This window comes from Pristiophorus japonicus, chromosome 3, assembly GCF_044704955.1.
Source record: "Pristiophorus japonicus isolate sPriJap1 chromosome 3, sPriJap1.hap1, whole genome shotgun sequence".
Taxonomy (NCBI): Eukaryota; Metazoa; Chordata; class Chondrichthyes; family Pristiophoridae; genus Pristiophorus; species Pristiophorus japonicus.
This window is the reverse complement of record NC_091979.1, coordinates 105,662,612-105,685,818: the sequence shown is the minus strand read 5'-3', so window position 1 is coordinate 105,685,818 and position 23,207 is coordinate 105,662,612. Positions and strand designations below refer to the sequence as shown.

General features: G+C 42.7%; 1 protein-coding gene across 4 annotated transcripts in view; it reads left to right on the top strand.

Annotated features, from left to right (window-relative positions):
- Positions 1 to 23,207, top strand: part of mylka (myosin, light chain kinase a) — a 579,206-nt gene that overhangs the window by 303,991 nt on the left and 252,008 nt on the right. For all 4 annotated transcript variants that reach the window (XM_070875645.1, XM_070875646.1, XM_070875644.1 and 1 more), the window contains 4 exons: positions 487 to 652; positions 3,608 to 3,629; positions 3,804 to 4,579; positions 5,579 to 5,782. In XM_070875645.1, the coding sequence (XP_070731746.1) occupies positions 487 to 652; positions 3,608 to 3,629; positions 3,804 to 4,579; positions 5,579 to 5,782 (1,168 nt within the window). The remainder of the gene's footprint in view (positions 1 to 486; positions 653 to 3,607; positions 3,630 to 3,803; positions 4,580 to 5,578; positions 5,783 to 23,207) is intronic.

The window sequence follows — 23,207 nt, the reverse complement described above, 5'->3', positions numbered from 1 at the left end:
ACAAGGCCTGTATTGGCAAGAATGAACATTTTCTTCGTAGTAAGTTACCAATTATTCCCATGGTGTTGCTGAAACTGTGTAATAATGATCATCTGAAATTAAGGAAGAGCTCAGTAGAAATTATTATGTCCACAGAATAAATGACAGAACCCAAGGCAACACATTGCAGGCTACTCTGGAATCAGAGCAGATGACCACGGAATTGCTGTGAAGCAAGTAAATTCACCACTAGACTATTAGTTATCTTTATTAAGAACCTAGCTGAATAATAGGCCCACAGCGTACAACACCACCGAGGCCGAGAATAACAAGAATGAAGACCGACTAAATCAAGAAGTATTGAAGTAATCCAAAATTTGCACAGTAGGAGGGTAACAATGGGATTAAAATGCTATTTGCATAGATTAGAAAAAATACTTTTAGAAATAAGAATTAATTATTTGATTAATAAACAAAATACGCCTCCCATTCTCTTCCTTTCCCTAGGGTGATGCAGAGTTGCAGCAAAGTGATCATTTCAACATGTTTGAGAAGTCTGGGATTCACTTTTTGGAAATCTGTGCTGCACAGGCAGAGGATGCCGGAAACTATGTGTGTTTAGTGATGAATAATTCTGGAAAAGCAATGGCATCTGTGGAGCTCATATTTCAAAGTATGAACATTTTGGGGCTATTTTTCAGTAAATTGTCTTTCCTGATTCTTCATGTTTTGGCTTTGAATTCTCTCCTCTATTTATCCATCTTGCACACATTGATGCTTTAATTGGGGAAAAATGCAACTTCATCCATCACTGTAAATGTTGAGATTACAGAGTGCAGTGATCAGAATAAAGCAGCTTCCATATGAATAAATATAGAATCATTTCCTTTGACTTTTATATTTCTATCAGACTTTATATCATTGTTGAATAACTTCATATGTTGAATTTTGACCCTGATCTGTAACCGCATTCCACATCTGGAACCAATACTGGGAATTATTTTCTTACTTTAATTTCTGGAAACTGTAAGCTTCCTAATGCTTGATTTGTATTGACATAAGAGTGGACCAAGTGAACATCGAGAAGAAATAAATATACTTGTACACTCTAATGCATCATACATGCCATAAAATAATAAGTTACAATGCTAACTCCTTTATCTCTAGCTAGTGAAAATTAACAGAATTCAGTTCCTCAAGAAATGCTAGCTCCTCATTTTTGCAGCCTTACTACAGATTCTAAAACAGTAGATGTTTCTATCAGCAGAAAGCTGTCTATTACAGATTAAACAACAGCTTGAGACATAAGAAAAAAATAAACCCTTGGGACAAAACAGATAATCTTTGTGTTCAATCTCCTTTTCATGGTTTCCAGAGTATTTCTAAGAAAAGGATAAATCTGTGCACTCTTTGTTCATAGCACCCAATCCCAGTTGAGTAAGGATCAGCACAAGAATCCTCAACCAAATTCCTGATTTCTCCTGATGCACACATTCAAAAAAGTTACAAAAATTCAGCAAACCCCAAGCACATAAAATAAATGGATAGCAATTTTCAAGTGTGCACTAATATACAACCACACTCTCTCATATAACTTCTGCCCATGACATTAGGCATCTTAATCAGTCTGAAATATCAGTCAACTTTAAGTGTACACCTAATTTTTGTAAATCCACTATGAGAGCTGCTAAATACTGCTGAATAACTGCAATTGAAAGTAAGTAATAACAGCTATCTTCCTTTCCCTCCAGCAAACTCTCTCTCTCTTGCAACTTCTAGGAATCATCCTTTTCACCTTTAAATCCTTCCTGAGGTACAGTTGCAAGTTCTTCTAAAGAAAAAAACTATTTTTAGCTCCGTTTTCTTCTGGCTTTAATTCTGGCAAAGAAACGTTCTCACTTCCCCATTCTATTCTAAGTCCCTCTGCTCTCTGGACTTACTCTATGCAGTCTTTTCCATTGCTGTTACCTCCATTCCACCATTACTTGTCCTTGGAAATGTCCTTGTTTTCATCCCAGTCTTAACCTTATAGCTGCTGCCGTATTGACCTTGTGTTGGTACTTCCTAAATTTATGGCACGCTTTCATTTTTTACAACTCTTGTGCTGCCCTGCAACCTGGGTTTGTGGCGTTTATCTTGGTTTCTCAATATATCTAAAAAAAATTATAATGGGAATACCAGGCATGACTAGACAGTAAACTTAAGAACCTAAGGAGGGAGTCCAAATTCATTTCACAAAATTGTGACAATATTTCAGCTCTCTAAATATAAACTTCAAGCTCGAGTTTCTTAGTCATGTAAGTCCAAAATACTACTCTTTCTCATAGTTGTGTAGATAGCTTGATGTGTTATCTAGCACAACACTGGCAGCTAAACTTACTTGTAACAGACACACCTGCCGTCTTTAGTCTAAAATCAAAAATAATCTCCTTGTGATTTTGAATTAATTCATGTTCTTAACCCCAAAAGATGATGTTAACAAGTACAGGAGAAATGTTCCCCAGAGTGAGGCTCTCCTAGGCAGATTTAGTAAAAGTAAAAGATTTCCTCAAATAGGCTTTCCCACTTCACTTACAATGTGCTCCACTTTACTTTTGAGTCTTCTCCTTTTGTATGCTTCCTTTTGAGTAGCTCCCATTCATAGGCGGTCCCTCGAACAAGGATAACTTGCTTCCACATTGAGTTCACAGACGTTTCAATGAAGGACCCGATGTTCCAGCCCTGAACTTCAATTCAGAGGGTGGAAGATGCCTGTGCGTGGATTTTTTTTAACATGTGGTGGCTATTGCACACCAGCCACCACACGGGCTTGACAGAGCTAGGTCTCGGTCCAGTGGCAAGGATTACCCAAGACGACTGGAGGCCTGCTCTGCTGCACGGACCTAGTGCGCACACATATCGCAGTGTGGGCTGGCCCGTGCTGCCCCTGGGCCCTCGGTTCTTCTGGGCCCCGTACCTCATTAATAGTAAAAGGAAATGCACATATCCAGATCTCCCACACTACAACAGTTAGACAGGAAGCAAGAGCCTCATGCCAGTCATTGTTTATAAATACTTGCATTGCTGGGAAAATATTTCTAATTAAATTAGGAGAATCAGTTTTCTTTTCTTTTTGAAAATGAGTATTTATATCTATCATCATCATAGGCGGTCCCTCGAACGAGGATGACTTGTTGCCACACCAAAAGGAATGAGTTTGCAGATGTTTCAATGAAGGACCCGATATTCCAGTCCTGAATTCGAGGGGTGGAAGATGCCTGTGTGTGGATTTTTTTAACGTGTGGTGACCGTTGCACATCAGCCACCACACAAGCTTGACAGAGCTAGGCCTTTATCCAGTGGCAAGGGTTAGCCAGGACAACTGGAGACCTGCTCCGCTGCACGGACCTAGTGCGCACACATATCGCAGTGTGGGCTGGTCCGTGCTGCCCCTGGGCCCTCGGCTCTTCTGGGCCCTGTACCCCATTTGCTGCACCTCTGCCACAATCTCTCGCCGCTCCTCCGCCACAAACATTGAGAGATAGTGACAGAGGTGCGGCAAATGTTTATATATAAACCTTACAGTGGAACAGGCATACGTTTGTTTCAAACAAAATTATGTTCAAGTGAATTTTCTTTTTCTTTTCAGGTACAGGCTCAATACCTGAAATGTAAGTATATGCTTAAAACAATATTGTGAATTCAATCAAAAAACAAGTATTAAATATATGCTGTATCTGTCATACTATTTGATACCATTCAAAGTTAATTAAAGAAGCAATCTGTTAATCTGTGGGGGGGAGGGGAAAGGTCATTGAAATGACAAGATTTGTGTTAATTAATAGCACATCAGTTCAGCAAAGAAGCAATGGAGCCCAAACTGTTGAACCTCTGGAAACTAATCGTACAACTACAAATGGCATCCAAATGGAAAAAAAAGTGGCTAGCATAGTCACTATTCAACCCAAAGAAAGTTTGAAAGTGGTGAAACGCACTGTAGCAGCCTCTGAGAAACAGAACCCTGAGATTGAAGAGAGAATGAAAAAAACAATAGAGGAAATCAAATCTCATCCAAAACCAAAGGCAGAAGAAGAAATAGCTACGTTACAACAAAAAGCATTAAATACCATAACACTTCAGGAAACAAAAGTAGAAATAAAGAAAACTTCCACCCAACAGAAAGCCCAAATTACTACAACAGCTCCCACCCAACAGAAATCCCCAACAACCATATCAACGACCACCCAACAGAAAGCCCAAACTACAACAGCCCCCACCCAACAGAAATCCCAAAGTATTAGAACAAGCCAAATCCAACAGAAATCCAAGAGTACTATAATACTTCAGTCACACGAGATAGAGGAACAGCCAATCATTGAAGCAAAAGGTGCTGCAGGAAGACAGATGAAAGATTGTACGAAAGTTAGCCCACAGTTGAATGTAGAGAGTTGCAGTACTAGGCAGCATTCACAGACAGGGACTGGGAAACCTTCACTGCAAGAGGAAAGCAGGAAGATTACAGAACAAAAATCAGCCACTCGAGGATCACCCCCAGACTTCCTTATTTGTCCTCAAAGCCAGACCACTCCAGAGGGTGAAGAGGTCAAGTTCAGTTGTAAAAGTAAGTGAACAAAGGAAAAATAGCTCGATTGTTTTCATGGCATAACTTGTTCCATGCCTTATTTTTAATCATATTACTGTAATTTAGAAGCCTCTTATTTTCAGTAATTGCACCCTGTTTTTAAAGTAATCCCACTATACATTGTATGAGGTGTATGTATAAAACATATATATTGTATATAGGCCAGACCCTATCTGTAAGTATTAACTTCATTAACAACAGCCATATAAAGTAATTCAACTGTTGGTTGTTATTTAAATTAACAAGTGAAAAAGCTCATTTCTGTCATCATAGGCAGTCCCTCGAAATGAGGATGACTTGCTTCCATGCCAAAAAGGGATGAGTTCACAGGTGTTTCAATGAAGGGCCTAATATTCCAGATCCGAACTACATCTTGAAGGGTGGAAGATACCTGTGTATGGATTTTTTTAACGTGTGATGGCTGATGCACACCAGTCACCACACGGGCTTGACAGAGCTAGGTCTTGGACCAGTGGCAAGGATTACCCAAGATGACTGGAGACCTGCTCTGCTGCTGTACTGTGTAGATGGAAATACACTTGAAATTAGCATTGCTAATTATGTTCTTACCCTGTACTTTAATTTGCAGAAATCATTTTGATAAAGACTATATAAAGCAGTTGTCCATAAACTTTGTTTCAGTTGTGGACACCTTCATGCATGCTTCAAATTAATGACTCCACAATGCTGTATTTACAAAACCCCGATGAATATTATACAACTGCTTGATTTTTGTTGAACTAAATATGTAGAAAGCAGTGGAAATGTTTTGTTCACAACCAGCAGAATGGAATAAGTTTAAAAATAAAAAATAAAACTTACCTTCTGTTGAAATGTTTTTTTAAGTCAATATTCAATGTGGTTTAAATGATCATCCCGTATAATTTATATGGTACATTTATTATTTGTATTAGAAGTCAAAGTTCTTTAAGACTTCATATGATACTATAATTTTTGACATAAGCTTGTGTTGCACAGTTACAGGAAGTCCAAAACCAGAAGTGAAGTGGGCTAAAAATGGAGTTTCACTACAAGGAAAAGGAGGTGTTGAAATATATGAAGAGGATGGGATTCAACATCTTTGCCTAAATAATATAAATGTGGCTGATAGTGGTTCCTACAGCTGCACAGTGACAAACAGCAGAGGCCAGCTTTCAAGGAGCTGGATATTGAGTGTAAAAGGCAAGTAGCCAAGTTTCATGAAATTATTTCCCATATTGTTGTTTTGAATTCACTGTTGATAGTACATTAGGGATTAGGATTATGTTCATGTGATTGTAGTACTGGACTAGTAGCAACAAGGTCGTGAGTTCAAATCCCACCATGGTAGATTGTGAAAATGAATTTTAAAACCTTTCGGTAATTTATGGGCTCGCACCTAAAAATGACCATGAAAGCCTCCAGATTGTCATAAAATTCCATTTTTGAGTAATATATGCTTCCTTCAGAAGGAAGTATGCCACTCCTACCAAGTGTTGCCTACATATGCCTCCATCCCACACTACCTGACTGTTGATGCCGTCTGAAATGGTGTAACTGCTGCCCATGTCCTAACTCGCTCCAAGTCCTGTTCACCCATCACCCCTGTGCTCACTGACCTCTATTGGCTCCCCCAGTTAAGCAACGCCTCAATTTTAAAATTCTCATCCTTGTTTTCTAATCCCTCCATGGCCTCGGCCCTCCCTATCTCTGTAATCTGCTGCTGTACAACCCTCTGAGATATCTGCGCTCCTCCAATTCTGCGGTGTTGAGCATCCCCGATTTCAACCGTTCCATCATTGGCGGCCATGCCTTCAGTTGCCTAGGCCAGTGCTCAGGACCCCTATTTTCCACCTGCTGGATTTATGGTGCCCGCGCATGTTAACGTACGATTTTTTTTGTGTACATTTGCAGTAGAAAAAAAAATCAGAACTTTCGCCAAAGAAATATTTGAATTTAACGCAGCGCTCTTCGAAGTTAGTCTGGGGAGGCGGAGCTTCAAGTCTGTGCTAAAAACTGTCTGGCCATGCGCAAAAAGCTGAAGTTGCCAGGGAAACCAGAGACGCTGAAACAAGCTGAAGCCTGCTCCCCCGAAAGAACTGTTACCCCACCCCCCAGCTGGACCCGCTGCTACCGTTCCCCCCCCACCCCCCCCCCACCGGCTGGATCTGCTGCAACCACTCCCCCAGGCTGGACCTGTGGCCAACGCTCCCACCCCCCTGCTGGACCCACTGCAATCCTGAGTCGAATGGCCCTCCCGCTCCCGAACTTCAACTTTCAGGGCGAGCGGGCGGGCCATTTGGCCCAGGATTGTAGTGGGTCCAGCTGGTGGGGAGCAGTCCTTAGGCCGGGGATTGCAGCGAGGGTAGCAGTCCATTCGGCCTGGAAATCTTCTTCCCTTGCTCCAAAAAGAGTTCCCTGTGAAAAAAAAGATATTTTAACGTTTATTCAATTGTCTCGCTCCTGTCCACTTGCGCTGATTCCTTAAGTTAACGTCTGTTTTTTTTGTGGGGCTTTTGGAGAGTGTGCGCCGTGCTGAAAAAAATCGTGGACGGCCAAAATCGATTAAGTCCACAAAAACGGCGCCCAATCCCGTTTTGACTCGGGTCGGCGGCAAAAAATGTTTAAACTGGCGCACATGGTCGGCACCGGTATCCAAACGTTGGCAAAAGTTCGAAAATGAGTATTGCACACCAAAAAACATTTGGACACCAAAAAACGGCGCACAATTGTGGCGAAAATAGGGTCCTAAATCTCTCCGTCTCTCTATCTCTCTTTCCACCTTTAAGACACTCCTTTAAACGTACCTCTTTGACCATCTGCCCTAATAGCTTCTTATATTGCCTGGGGTCAAATTTTGTTTGATAACACTCCTGTGAAGCACCTTGGGACATTTTACCATGTTAAGCGCTATATAAATACAAGTTGGTTTGTTGTTGTTGTAACAAGCCATTTAGTTGTAAACAAATGCTTCAAAGTTTAAAAATAAGGCAAAGATATTGGACACATCTAAATGGCAATGACACAGAATTCATATTGGCACAGCAATTAGGCAATCTCAGCCCAGGCAACCCTGCAAAGTCCTCCTCATTAACATATGGGCTCCAATTTTAAATCTCGGTGGCCTTTGTTCGGGGAGGGGGAGTGGTGTGAGTTCGAAACTCATCCACTTTTCCAGAAATGAGGCGTGGTCTGTTTTAACGCCAAGCCTCATTTAAATCCCACCAGCTGACCTTCCACCTGTTCAGTTATGAAGTGGCGGAAAATTGAGAGGCAAGGAGGCCATCCGTCAACACCAGGGGAATGGCGGGTTTTTCTGCGGGTCACAGGTTCTCACAATTGGTGAAGAAAACATGCAGCGGAAGCACTGCTGCTCTTCTTGGCCCAACCTGAGTATAAGACAAGTGTCTTCAGCAAAAAGTGTGGAATGGATGATCCTACTCAACCTCAACCCAAAGTCCCCACCATTATAGATGCCAGTGTCCAGCCAATTTGTTTTACTCCATGCGACATTAAGAAGCAGATGAGTGCACTCGACACAGCAAAAGCTTTGGGTCCCACACACCAGAGCTAGCTGCTCCCTAAGACAAGCTGTTCCAACACAAGTATGATACCCAACAATGTGGAAGATTACCCAGGTACGTCTGTGATATATCCTTACAAAATCACTAAGAAGCACACTACACAAGATGGCTCTTACAGAAACTGTCATCATGTGACCTTCCCACATGTTCCTTTATTATTTACATCAGTAGTTGCAGTACATTAGTAGTCCACTAGGTGGAGCGGTAGTCCATTAGGGGGAGCACTATTACACTTCTCCCTCCTTAATGAAGAAGTAATCATAACAAAATAATCATCGTATTTAACTTGCATGGTTATACACAACAAAAGATATGCACTTACTTTTCCATATTTACAAATCAAACTTAACCACTGGTTTTCTGTTTTGAAGAGGATACCTTCACTCTTGAACAGAACTTTCCAATCTTGGTGGCGAACTTAGACTCAATCTAGGCTGAGCCTGAGGAGAGATTTTCCCCAAGGGATACCCTTGACTCTCTACAACTTCAGACTGTTTGTCTGCCTGACTCAGACTTAAATTCTGACTTTCGCTTGGACTTGTTTCTAGTATATTTCATGTAGGATTTAGTATTGGTACTCTACTTATAACAAGACTATCTGACTCATCAGAAATAATCGAATCATTCCAACTTTCAACTCCTTCCACATCTGTGGGTAAAATATGATTAATGAGAACAAACCTCCATGATCAAACATCTTGACATAGAAATATAGAAACATAGAAAATAGGCCCTTCAAGCCTGCACCATCATTTAATAAGATCATGGCTGATCATTCACCTCAGTACTCCTTTCCTGCTTTCTCTCCATACCCCTTGATCCCTTTAGCCGTAAGGGCCATATCTAACTCCCTCTTAGAAACATAGAAAATAGGTGCAGGAGTAGGCCATTCAGCCCTTCTAGCCTGCACCGCCATTCAATGAGTTCATGGCTGAACATGAAACTTCAGTACCCCCTTCCTGCTTTCTCGCCATAACCCTTGATCCCCCGAGTAGTAAGGACTTCATCTAACTCCCTTTTGAATATATTTAGTGAATTGGCCTCAACTACTTTCTGTGGTAGAGAATTCCACAGGTTCACCACTCTCTGGGTGAAGAAGTTTCTCCTCATCTCGGTCCTAAATGGCTTACCCCTTATCCTCAGACTGTGACCCCTGGTTCTGGACTTCCCCAACATTGGGAACATTCTTCCTGCATCTAACCTGTCTAAACCCGTCAGAATTTTAAACGTTTCTATGAGGTCCCCTCTCATTCTTCTGAACTCCAGTGAATACAAGCCCAGTTGATCCAGTCTTTCTTGATAGGTCAGTCCCGCCATCCCGGGAATCAGTCTGGTGAATCTTCGCTGCACTCCCTCAATAGCAAGAATGTCCTTCCTCAAGTTAGGAGACCAAAACTGTACACAATACTCCAGGTGTGGCCTCACCAAGGCCCTGTACAACTGTAGCAACACCTCCCTGCCCCTGTATTCAAATCCCCTCGCTATGAAGGCCAACATGCCATTTGCTTTCTTAACCGCCTGCTGTACCTGCATGCTAACCTTCAATGACTGATGTACCATGACACCCAGGTCTCGTTGCACCTTCCCTTTTCCTAATCTGTCACCATTCAGATAATAGTCTGTCTCTCTGTTTTTACCACCAAAGTGGATAACCTCACATTTATCCACATTATACTTCATCTGCCATGCATTTGCCCACTCACCTAACCTATCCAGGTCACTCTGCAGCCTAATAGCATCCTCCTCGCAGCTCACACTGCCACCCAACTTAGTGTCATCCGCAAATTTGGAGATACTGCATTTAATCCCCTCGTCTAAATCATTAATGTACAATGTAAACAGCTGGGGCCCCAGCACAGAACCTTGCGGCACCCCATTAGTCACTGCCTGCCATTCTGAAAAGTACCCGTTTACTCCTACTCTTTGCTTCCTGTCTGACAACCAGTTCTCAATCCACGTCAGCACACTACCCCCAATCCCATGTGCTTTAACTTTGCACATTAATCTCTTGTGTGGGACCTTGTCGAAAGCCTTCTGAAAGTCCAAATATACCACATCAACTGGTTCTCCTTTGTCCACTTTACTGGAAACATCCTCAAAAAATTCCAGAAGATTTGTCAAGCATGATTTCCCTTTCACAAATCCATGCTGACTTGGACCTATCATGTCACCATTTTCCAGATGCACTGCTATGACATCCTTAATAATTGATTCCATCATTTTACCCACTACTGAGGTCAGGCTGACCGGTCTATAATTCCCTGTTTTCTCTCTCCCTCCTTTTTTAAAAAGTGGGGTTACATTGGCTACCCTCCACTCCATAGGAACTGATCCAGAGTCAATGGAATGTTGGAAAATGACTGTCAATGTATCCGCTATTTCCAAGGCCACCTCCTTAAGTACTCTCGGATGCAGTCCATCAGGCCCTTGGGATTTATCGGCCTTCAATCCCATCAATTTCCCCAACACAATTTCCCGACTAATAAAGATTTCCCTCAGTTCCCCCTCCTTACTAGACCCTCTGACCCCTTTTATATCCGGAAGGTTATTTGTATCCTCCTTAGTGAATACCGAACCAAAGTACTTGTTCAATTGGTCTGCCATTTCTTTGTTCCCCGTTATGACTTCCCCTGATTCTGATTGTAGGGGACCTACGTTTGTCTTTACTAACCTTTTTCTCTTTACATACCTATAGAAACTTTTGCAATCCACCTTAATGTTCCCTGCAAGCTTCTTCTCGTACTCCATTTTCCCTGCCCTAATCAAACCCTTTGTCCTCCTCTGCTGAGTTCTAAATTTCTCCCAGTCCCCAGGTTCGCTGCTATTTCTGGCCAATTTGTATGCCACTTCCTTGGCTTTAATACTATCCCTGATTTCCCTAGATAGCCACGGTTGAGCCACCTTCCCTTTTTTATTTTTACGCCAGACAGGAATGTACAATTGTTGTAATTCATCCATGCGGTCTCTAAATGTCTGCCATTGCCCATCCACAGTCAACCCCCTAAGTATCATTCGCCAATCTATCCTAGCCAATTCACGCCTCATACCTTCAAAGTTATCCTTCTTTAAGTTCTGGACCATGGTCTCTGAATTTACTGTTTCATTCTCCATCCTAATGCAGAATTCCACCATATTATGGTCACTCTTCCCCAAGGGGCCTCGCACAATGAGATTGCTAATTAATCCTCTCTCATTACACAACACCCAGTCTAAGATGGCCTCCCCCCTAGTTGGTTCCTCGACATATTGGTCTAGAAAACCATCCCTTATGCACTCCAGGAAATCTTCCTCCACCGTATTGCTTCCAGTTTGGCTAGCCCAATCTATGTGCATATTAAAGTCACCCATTATAACTGCTACACCTTTATTGCATGCACTCCTAATTTCCTGTTTGATGCCCTCCCCAACATCCCTATTACTGTTTGGAGGTCTGTACACAACTCCTACTAACGTTTTTTGCCCTTTGGTGTTCTGCAGCTCTACCCATATAGATTCCACATCATCCAAGCTAATGTCTTTCCTAACGATTGCATTAATCTCCTCTTTAACCAACAATGCTACCCCACCTCCTTTTCCTTTTATTCTATCCTTCCTGAATGTTGAATACCCCTGAATGTTGAGTTCCCAGCCCTGATCATCCTGGAGCCACATCTCCGTAATCCCAATCACATCATATTTATTAACATCTATTTGCACAATTAATTCATCCACCTTATTACGGATACTCCTTGCATTAAGACACAAAGCCTTCAGGCTTGTTTTTTTAACACCCTTTGTCCTTTTAGAATTTTGCTGTACAGTGGCCCTTTTTGTTCTTTGCCTTGGGTTTCTCCGCCCTCCACTTTTCCTCATCTCCTTTCTGTCTTTTTCTTTTGCCTCCTTTTTGTTTCCCTCTGTCTCCCTGCATTGGTTCCCATCCCCCTGCCATATTAGTTTAAATTCTCCCCAACAGCACTAGCAAACACTCCCCCTAGGACATTGGTTCCGGTCCTGCCCAGGTGCAGACCATCCGGTTTGTACTGGTCCCACCTCCCCCAGAACCGGTCCCAATGCCCCAGGAATTTGAATCCCTCCCTGCTGCACCACTGCTCAAGCCACGTATTCATCTGCGCTATCCTGCGATTCCTACTCTGACTATCACGTGGCACTGGTAGCAATCCCGAGATTACTACTTTTGAGGTCCTACTTTTTAATTTAGCTCCTAGCTCCTTAAATTAGTTTCGTAGGACCTCATCCCTTTTTTTACCTATGTCGTTGGTACCAATGTGCACCACGACAACTGGCTGTTCTCCCTCCCATTTCAGAATGTCCTGCAGGGCTGGGAACTCAACATTCAGGGGTATTCAACATTCAGGAAGGATAGAATAAAAGGAAAAGGAGGTGGGGTAGCATTGTTGGTTAAAGAGGAGATTAATGCAATAGTTAGGAAAGACATTAGCTTGGATGATGTGGAATCTATATGGGTAGAGCTGCAGAACACCAAAGGGCAAAAAACGTTAGTAGGAGTTGTGTACAGACCTCCAAACAGTAATAGGGATGTTGGGGAGGGCATCAAACAGGAAATTAGGGGTGCATGCAATAAAGGTGTAGCAGTTATAATGGGTGACTTTAATATGCACATTGAATATATTCAATGAACTGGCATCAACAACTCTCTGCGGTAGGGAATTCAACAGGCTAACAACTCTCTGAGTGAAGAAGTTTCTCCTCATCTCAGTCCTAAATGGCTTACCCTTTATCCTTAGACTGTGTCCCCTGGTTCTGGACTTCCCCAACATCAGGAACATTCTTCCTGCATCTAACCTGTCCAGTCCCGTCAGAATTTTATATGTTTCTATGAGATCCCCTCTCATCCTTCTAAACTCCAGTAAATGAAGGCCCAATTGATCCAGTCTCTCCTCATATGTCAGTCCTGCCATCCCGGGAATCAGTCTCATGAACCTTCGCTGCACTCCCTCAATAGTAAGAACGTCCTTCCTCAGATTAGGAGACCAAAACTGAACACAATATTCCAGGTGAGGCCTCACCAAGGCCCTGTACAACTGTAGTAAGACCTCCATGCTCATACACTCAAAACCCCTAGCTATGAAGGCCAACATACCATTTGCCTTCTTCACCGCCTGCTGTACCTGCATGTCAACTTTCAATGACTGATGTACCATGACACCCAGGTCTCGTTGCACCTCCCCTTTTCCTAATCTGCTGCCATTCAGATAATATTCTGCCTTCGTGTTTGTGCCCCCAAAGTGGATAACCTCACATTTATCCACATTATACTGCATCTGCCATACATTTGCCCACTCACCTAACCTGTCCAAGTCACCCTGCAGCCTCTTAGCGTCCTCCTCACAGCTCACACCGCCACCCAGTTTAGTGTCATCTGCAAACTTGGAGATATTACACTCAATTCCTTCATCCAAATCATTAATGTATATTGTAAATAGCTGGGGTCCCAGCACTGAGCCCTGCGGCACTCCACGAGTCACTGCCTGCCATTCTGAAAAGGACCCATTTATCCCAACTTCCTGCTTCCTGTCTGCCAACCAGTTCTCTATCCACTTCAGTACATTACTCCCAATACCATGTGCTTTAATTTTGAACACCAATCTCTTGTGTGGGATCTTGACAAAAGCCTTTTAAAAGTCCAAATACCCCACACCCACTGGTTCTCCCTTGTCCACTCAACCAGTTACATCCTCAAAAAATTCTAGAAGATTTGTCAAGCATGATTTCCCTTTCATAAATCCATGTTCACTTGGACCAATCCTGTCACTGCTTTCCAAATGCGTTGTTATTTAATCTTTAATAATTGATTCCAACATTTTCCCCACAAATGATGTCAGGCTAACCGGCCTATAATTACCTATTTCCTCTCTCCCTCCTTTATTAAAAAGTGGTGTTACATTCGCTACCCTCCAGTTCATAGGAACTGATCCAGAGTCGATAGACTGTTGGAAAATGATCACCAATGCATCCATTATTTCTAGGGCCACTTCCTTAAGTACTCTGAGATGCAGACTATCAGGTCTTCAATGCCATCAATTTCCCTAACACAATTTCCTGACTAATAAGGATTTCCTTCAGTTCCTCCTTCTCTCTAGACCCTCGGTCCTCTAGTATTTCCGGAAGGTTATTTGTGTCTTCCTTCGTGAAGACAGAACCAAAGTATTTGTTCAACTGGTCTGCCATTTCTTTGTTCCCCATTATAAATTCACCTGAATCTGACTGCAAGGGACCTACGCTTGTCTTCACTATTCTTTTCCTCTACACATATCTATTGAAGCTTTTGCAGTCAGTTTTTAAGTTCCTGGCAAGCTTCCTCTCATACTCTATTTTCTCCCTCCTAATTAAACCCTTTGTCTTCCTCTGCTGAATTCTAAATTTCTCCCAGTCCTCAGGTTTGCTGCTTTTATGACTAATTTATATGCCTCTTCCTTGAATTTAACACTGTCCTTAATTTCCTCTGTTAGCCACGATTGAGCCACCTTCCCTGTTTTATTTTTACTCCAGACAGGGATGTACAATTGTTGAAGTTCATCCATGTGATCTTTAAATGTTTGCCATTGCCTAGCCACCGTCAACCCCTTTAAGTATCATTTGCCAGTCTATTCTAACCAAATATGTGCGAGGACCATATATCTTCACTATTCTTCCTGGTAACCACTTTAACCATTTATGGTGATGGTTCTTCACTCTAACCTTCTGATTCAATTTCACACTTCTCTCTCTTACTCGACCTCTATCATGATTCACTTTCTGTCTTGATTGTTTCTCTTCGACTGACTGTGCCAAGTTTGGCTTTAACGATAACCTAGTTTGTGGCTGTCATTCGAGAAACAACTCTGCTGGTGTTCTATCAGTAGTTTTGCATGAAGAATATTATGATAAGTAATCAGAAAATTTGCTAGTTTATGGTCCAACAACAACTGCCATTTCTTGGATTTGGATCCAACATTTGCTTGAAGAGAGCACGTTTTACAATTTGTACTGAGCGTTCTGCTGCACCATTTGAAGCAGGGTGGTACGGTGGAACCTTGGTATGTTTCACATAGTTTCTGCTCATTAACTGAGCAAATTCTTCTGAAACAAATTGCGGTCCATTATCAGACACAATTTCTTCTGGGAGGCCAAATGAAGAAAACACTCTTCGCAATTTGTCTAGTGTTTTACTTGTTATTTTCCATATCAGAAACACCGCTACCCACTTCGAATGACTATCAGTCACAATGAACAACTGTTGTCCTTCTAGCTCAGCAAAATCTACATGTAACCTTTGACACACTCTGGGAGTTCATTTCCATGGCTGTAATGGTACTGATGGTGGTTTCTTGCTTAGCGATTGACATGTTTCACACTGACTAATGATGTACTCTATATCTTTATCTAAACCTGGCCACCATAAGGAACTGCATGCAAAACTTTTGGTCAAGCACATTCCCATGTGCTGGTCTTGAAGATCTCCTAACAATTTGGACCTGAACCTATTTGGGATAACTACTCTTGCACCCAACATGATACAATCTTTATCCACTGATAATTCATTCCTACGAACGAAGTTTGGATGAATATCTTCCTTTGATATCTGATAAATGGACAGCCATTTGCTGTGTAATCATACAGCTTTGACATAACTGGGGCACGCTTAGTTGCTCTGCCAATCTCTTCAGCTGTGACTGGCAGTTCATCAATGTATGAGAAATAGAACACTTCTTCTACCTTAGAGATAATATCCTCAGTCTTTTGAGTTCTTGCTCCACTTCCTCCTTGAGTGTGTGTGGTACTGGACGTGGCTCGTAGTAAACTGGTCTTGCGTTCTTCTCCACTTTGACACTCACCTTGAAGTCTTGGATCAGACTGCCTGTTTCGCAGAACACCTTCGGATATTGCTTGATGACATAATTTTTTGATGCAAATTTCATTTCCACGTACAAAATCTGATTCCAATCCAGCTTCAGTGCTCCCAACCAATTTCTATCTATCAAGGCAGGCTTGTCTCTTGCCACTACTATGAGAGGCAAGCTCTGAAACTGATCATTGTATTTCACTGGTACGGTGATATGTCCTACAACAGGGATTTGCTCTCCTGAGTAGCCTCCCAGCTCTATCTTCAATTTCTCCAGTCGAAAATCACTCAAATTGTCGAGATCATCATCATAGGCGGTCCCTCGAACGAGGATGAACGCTCATGGATGCACCAGTGTCTATTTCCATGGGTATCTTGGTTCCTGTAACGTCTACTTGGATGACGATACTTCATGAATTGCTGTTAGGTACCCTCGTGCTCCTGACGACGTGTATCTCCAGAACCTTCGTCCTGTTGTTTCTCTTCCATGCTATGTAGTGTCTGGCCATTTCTACTGATAGCATTGAAAGTTAGTTTACTCTTCAGTCGGCATACCTTCACAAAATGCCCAGTTTTCTTGCAGAAGGAATACTCTGCCTTCACAAATGGACAGCCTTGAGCGATGTGTTGTCCCAGGCACCGATAGCACGATTTCAATGAACTCAATTGACCAGTTGCTGAGATCTTGGGGCCCAACTGTCTGTTACTTTTAACCTGCAGGCGATTCACCTCGGTTGTCTGACGACTGGAAATGGCACGAAATTTTCAGGATTATTGGTCAGCCATATCCATCGACATATCTGTCTGACAAGTTAAATCAAAAGGCAAGTTAGGGGTTGTCAACAACTTTCTTCTGCTTGCTTCATTTTTCATCCCACAAACAAAGTGGTCACGCAATGCTCGGTCCTGAAAGTTTCCGAAATGACAGTGAATGGATAGCTTTTTTAATGCTGCAATGTACTCTCTGATACAATTGTCAGTTAATTGATTTTGTGTTACAAAATGATAACTTTCAGCAATTTCCAGGGGCTTAGGACAGTTGTGCTGAATCTCCGTCAGTGGCATGTCCTTTGGCTTGATGAGAACAAGCACATTTTTCAGGGTTTCATACACATTGGGGCCTGCTTCAGTCAAGAAAATAGTCTGTTTTCTTTCTAAAACCATCCGGTTACAGTTTTTATTATCGGGAACTTCGATGATACTATTCGCGTTAAAAAACATTTCTAGCCGCTCCACATATGCTCTGAAAGTTTCTCGGTCATGATGGAACTCACCCAAGCGCTCTATTATATTCACAGACACAGCCATCTTGATTCTGCCAATATTGACAGTTCAGCCAAGTGTGCTTGAAATTTACCATGGGTGTTTAGCTATTCTGCAAAACAAAGAACCTCTCAAAGTGTTGGTGGACCATCCACCAACAAAAATTTCAGCCTGGGAATCCAGAAATCTATCCTACATCGCCAATGTGATATATCCTTACAACATCACTAAGAAGCACACTAAACAAGATGGCTCTTACAGTATGGTATGGTAGAATTCTTCATTAAGATGGAGAGTGACACAGTTAATTCAGAGACTAGGGTCCTGAACTTAAAGAAAGGTAACTTCGATGGTATGAGGTGTGAATTGGCTAGGATAGACTGGCGAATGATACTTAAAGGGTTGATGGTGGATAGGCAATGGCAGACATTTAAAGATCACATGGATGAACTTCAACAATTGTACACCCTATCTGGCGTAAAAATAAAACGAGGAAGATGGCTCAACTGTGGCTAACAAGGAAAATTGGGGATAGTGTTAAATCCAAGGAAGAGGTGTATAAATTGGCCAGAAAATGCGGCAAACCTGCGGACTGGGAGAAATTTAGAATTCAGCAGAGGAAGACAAAGGGTTTAATTAGGAGGGGGGAAATAGAGTATGAGAGTAAGCTTGCAGGGAACATAAAAACTGACTGCAAAAGCTTCTATGGATATGTGAAGAGAAAAAGATTAGCGAAGACAAATGTAGGTCCATTGCAGTCAGAATCAGGTGAAGTTATAATGGGGAACAAAGAAATGGCAGACCAATTGAACAAATACTTTGTTTCTGTCTTCACTAAGGTAGATACAAATAACCTTCCGGAAATAATAGGGAACCGAGGATCTAATGAGAAGGAGGAACTGAAGGAAATCCTTATTAGTCAGGAAATTGTGTTAGGAAAATTGAAGACATTGAGGGTCGATAAATCCCCAGGGACTGATAGTCTGCAAGACAGAGTACTTAAGCAACTGGCCCTAGAAATAGTGGACGCATTGGTGATCATTTTCCAACATTCTATAGACTCTGGATCAGTTCCTAATGTAACCCCACTTTTTAAAAAAGGAGGGAGAGAGAAAATAGGGAATTATAGACTGGTTAGCCTGACGTTGGTAGTGGGGAAAATGTTGGAATCAATTATTAAAGATGTAATAGCAGTGCGTTTGGAAAGCAGTGACAGGATCGGTCCAAGTCACCAGGGATTTATGAAAGGGAAATCATGCTTGACAAATCTAGAATTTTTTGAGGATGTATCTTGTAGAGTGGACGAGGGAGAACCAGTGGATGTGTGTATTTGGACTTTCAAAAAGGCTTTTGACAAGGTCCCATACAAGAGATTGGTGTGCAAAATTAAGGCACATGGTATTGGGGGTAATGTATTGACGTGGATAGAGAACTGGTTGGCAGACAGGGAGCAAAAAGTAGGAATAAACAGGTCCTTTTCAGAATGGCAGGCAGTGATTAGTGGGGTACTGCAAGGTTCAGTGCTGGGACCCCAGCTATTTACAATATACATTAATGCTTTAGACAAAGGAATTGAATGTAATATCTCCAAGTTTGCAGATGACACTAAACTGGATGGCAGTGTGAGCTGTGAGGAGGATGCTAAGAGGCTGCAGGGTGACTTGGACAGTTTAGGTGACTGGGCAAATGCATGGCAGATGCAGTATAATGTAGATAAATGTGAGGTTATCCACTTTGGTGGCAAGAACAGGGAGGTAGAGTATTATCTGTTTGGTGACAGATTAGGAAAAAGGGAAGTGCAATGAGACCTGGGTGTCATGGTACATCAGTCATTGAAAGTTGACATGCAGGTACAGCAGGCGGTGAAGAAGGCAAATGGCATATTGGCGTTCATAGCGAGAGGATTTGAGTATAGGAGCATGGAGGTCTTGCTGCAGTTGTACAGGGCCTTGGTGAGGCCACACCTTGAATATTGTGTACAGTTTTGGTCTCCTAATCTGAGGAAGGACTTTCTTGCTATTGAGGGAGTGCAGCGAAGGTTCACCAGACTGATTCCCGGGATGGCGGGACTGACATATGAAGAAAGACTGGATTACCAAGGCTTATATTCACTGGAATTTAGAAAATGAGAGAGGATCTCACAGAAACATATAAAATTCTGACGGGATTGGACAGGTTAGATGCAGGAAGAATGTTCCCGATGTTGGGGAAATCCAGAACCAGGGGTCACAGTCTAAGGATAAGGGGTAAGCCATTTAGGACCAAGATGAGGAGAAACTTCTTCACTCAGAGAGTTGGGAACCTGTGGAATTCTCTGCCACAGAAAGTTGTTGAGGCCAGTATGTTAGATATATTCAAAAGGGAGTTAGATGTGACCCTTACAGCTAAAGGGGTCAAGGGGTATGGAGAGAAAGCAGGAATGGGGTACTGAAGTTGCATGATCAGCCATGATCATATTGAATGGTGGTGCAGGCTCGAAGGGCCAAATGGCCTTCTCCTGCACCTATTTTCTATGTTTCTATGTAACTGTCATCTGTGATCCTTTATTATTTACATCAGTAGTTGCAGTACATCAGTAGTCCACCAGGGGAGCTCTATTACAACGTCATAGCCACAAAAAGGCAAGCAGGAAGAAAAAGCAGTGGAATTTGCTGGATTTCCACAGATGCAGGGCTTCATAGATTGCATGCACAAAGCCTTGCATGTTCCACATGACAAACCAGCACTGTTGTCAACAGGAAAGGCTTCCAATCGCTCAGTGTTCAACTTATTGGTGATCACTGGCAGCAATGCCAGGAACACAGATGCAGAGTACTGATATAATCAGAGCCATGCAACAACAAGGGTTCTGATTGAACAAACCATTGGCATCCTGAAATAATGGTTCCAATGTCTGGATAGCTCCAGAGGAGACCTTCAGTACAGGCCAGAATGTCAAAACTCATAATTGTTTGCTGCATTTTCCACAATCTTGAAATACAAAGAGGAGTTGCCTTGGAACTTCCTGAGAAGGAAGATGGTGACAATGAATGTGAGGATGCAGAGGAAACACACAACCCCTCAGTGCTGCAAGCTTCCAGAGCTGTGAGGCAGCAAATTATTGAGGAGAGATTCACCGGAATCATCAATCCCCTTCCGAGAGCATCAACACTCCCTCTTATCACTCACCATATCATGCCCTGTAGAACTTCATGGATGTTCCTGTTACTTCACAAAGATTATGAAGACCAACAACAATAGCAAAACAAAGGGGACAAAATTGCCCCTATTTTGCGCTCCACTAGCGTCTCCGGGGGATGGTAAGGCAGTTTTCGTCCGGGGGAGGGTTGTGCTACCGTCTCCCGGGAAATTGCCCCGGGAGTTTGGAAGGCGCTGCCTTGACAGTGCCGCCACCCGTAGTTATCGCCCTGGGCCATCGCGCAACCGCCGATGATGTCATCACTTTACTCAGCGACCGCTTACCGTCCCGTGCCAACCCCTTAACACCCTGCAGTGGAAATTGCCCCATGGGCTGCAAGGCTGGCGTGGGCTGATGTTAACATCTGTTCTCGGGGCGCTGTTTAAAGGGGAGGCCTGCAGCATCCTGGGCCGCCATCTTTGTTCATTGGCCGACTCCGGTCGGCTCGATGATGGAAGCCCTAGCATGGTCCGAGCCAACATCATGCAGTCCGGCACTCCGTCTTGGGTGCCGAGCTGCTGGCCCTGGTGACCCAGTGGCAGCCACCAAAGGGCCGTGCATATTGTGCAACGGCCCCCCCTTTAATGAAAGGGGAGGAGCATTGTAACGCATAAGCGCTATGCAGAGCATCTGGGTAGTGCTGGAATCAGCATCGCACAACCACCCCCAGGACCACCCTGGAAGGTTCCTGTGCTCAATTTGGGCGCAGGGAAATTTTTTTACCCAAAACATTTTACTTCACTATTCTAAACAAATCTAGTCTTGATTTGACAAATGATTACACCAATCATATCTATCTACAAATCACCCTTGTGCAAAACCCTAGTCCCTGCCTTGTGTACTTGATTGCCTGATCTAGTGCTTTTACTCGGTGGTTCCGCAATTGCTACAGCTTGGGATGTGGAGGACTGCTGAACTTCCACTGTCGGCACTTGATAGGCCAAAGTGGGCGATCATGGCTGTCAAGGACCCGGCTGCAGACAGCTGGATCTAAGCTTTGGCCAAGGCAGTTTGGCACTGGTTGTGAGGCTGGCGGGGCAGTAGGTGTGCCGTCATCCTGAGAAAAAACAGCAAGTGCCTCTTCCATGGAGCCATGCCACTCTTGGGACTGAGCCTTGGCATGTCCACTGCTGGACCCGAGAACAGTACAGATGTATGGGGATGCTCGCAAAACCCCTATCCACGATCTGCTTCAGAGTTTGTAAGCCAGAGGAGATGCTGGACCCCAGAGCCAATATGGCATCAGTTTGAGCTCCCATCGAAGCTGTCAGAGCTTCCACCAGAGTTCCATTGCTGTGAGCCCCCTGCAGTGATCTTAGAGCTGACCATGATTGACTGCATGGTCTCAAAGCTGCGTGCGAAAACAGTACTAAAGTTGGAGCTGGACTCCTCTATGCTCTCTGACATTGTGCACAAGCTCACTGGCAGGCAGGCCAGTGCATTTAGAAGGTCCATGAGGTTTGTCATCAGTCTTCTCATCCATGGTGGGCCCTTAATATCTTGACCTGTGCCCTCTGCAGCAAGGCTAGGATAAAGCTCCAGTGAGCTGCTACGAAGACTGTCCTAGTCCCCTGTCCTTGCTCCTGAGCACGAGTGCAAAAAGGACTGTATTTAATTTAAATAAATACTCTGCACAAATTTCAAGGGTCACTGATATCTCATTAGTCTAATGGCACCTAACACTGATTCATGAAGACTTGTCTATATACTAAGGCTGTATTATACTGTTTTTGGAAAATTCTTTGTTGACCTGTCATAAATATCACAATTATTACAGCTTATAATGATGAATATAGAATGGTTGAAGAATAATGACGGGTTGTGGATTTTTGAGATTGTAATTCAAGACCATAGCAGTCTTGAAGGCCAGCTGCAAATCGTTGGTTATAAAACGAGACAATTCCACGTGCAAGCCAATTCTGAAGAGTATTTTCCTTATAATATTATTTTGGTTTTGTAGATTTTGCTACTTTCTACGAGCTCTAAAGAATGATGGCTATTACCAGTGCTGTTGTATGTGTCATTGTTGACAAATGTTACTGGTGTCCAAATGCTCCTCACTTCAGTCAAAACAGTTAAATTAGTGACCAAATTAATTACGATGATCATTGTTAAATTGTTTGAGAATATTCAATATTTATTGACTGTTTTTCTAAGCATTTTCATAATTCCAATTGTAGCCTTAGTTGCACCAGCTAATTCTAATGTGTGAGCTCTGTGAAATAATTCACTGATTTATTTAACAACTATAGTTTAGACAGACAAAAATATAAACTGAGAAATTCCTGTTGGCCATATTATCTGAGGAATACTTATGTTCACATGACATTCCTATGTTTGCTATTTTTGCAGACCTTTTAAAATAAATTGGTTAACCCCTACATTAAAATAGCAGAGGAATGTCATATATGCACATTATGTGTTCATCCAGTAATATTGACAACAAATGTTTTTATGCTATAGACAAGGTTTTTAGATTTCAGCAGCAAAGTTGTATGATTTCATATTTATCAAAAAAAAAATCAAATGGTAGATAACATAGAAACATAGAAATTTACAGCTCAGAAGGAAGCCATTTCGGTCCATCATGTCTGCGCCAGCCGACAAAGAGCTGCACGGTCCTTGGTCAGCAGCCCTAAGGGTTACATATAAACCTATGAACAATGACAGAAAAGCAAAGAGCACCCAGCCCAACCAGTCCACCTCACACAACTGCGACATCCCTTACACTGAAACATTCTACAGTCCACCCCAACCGGA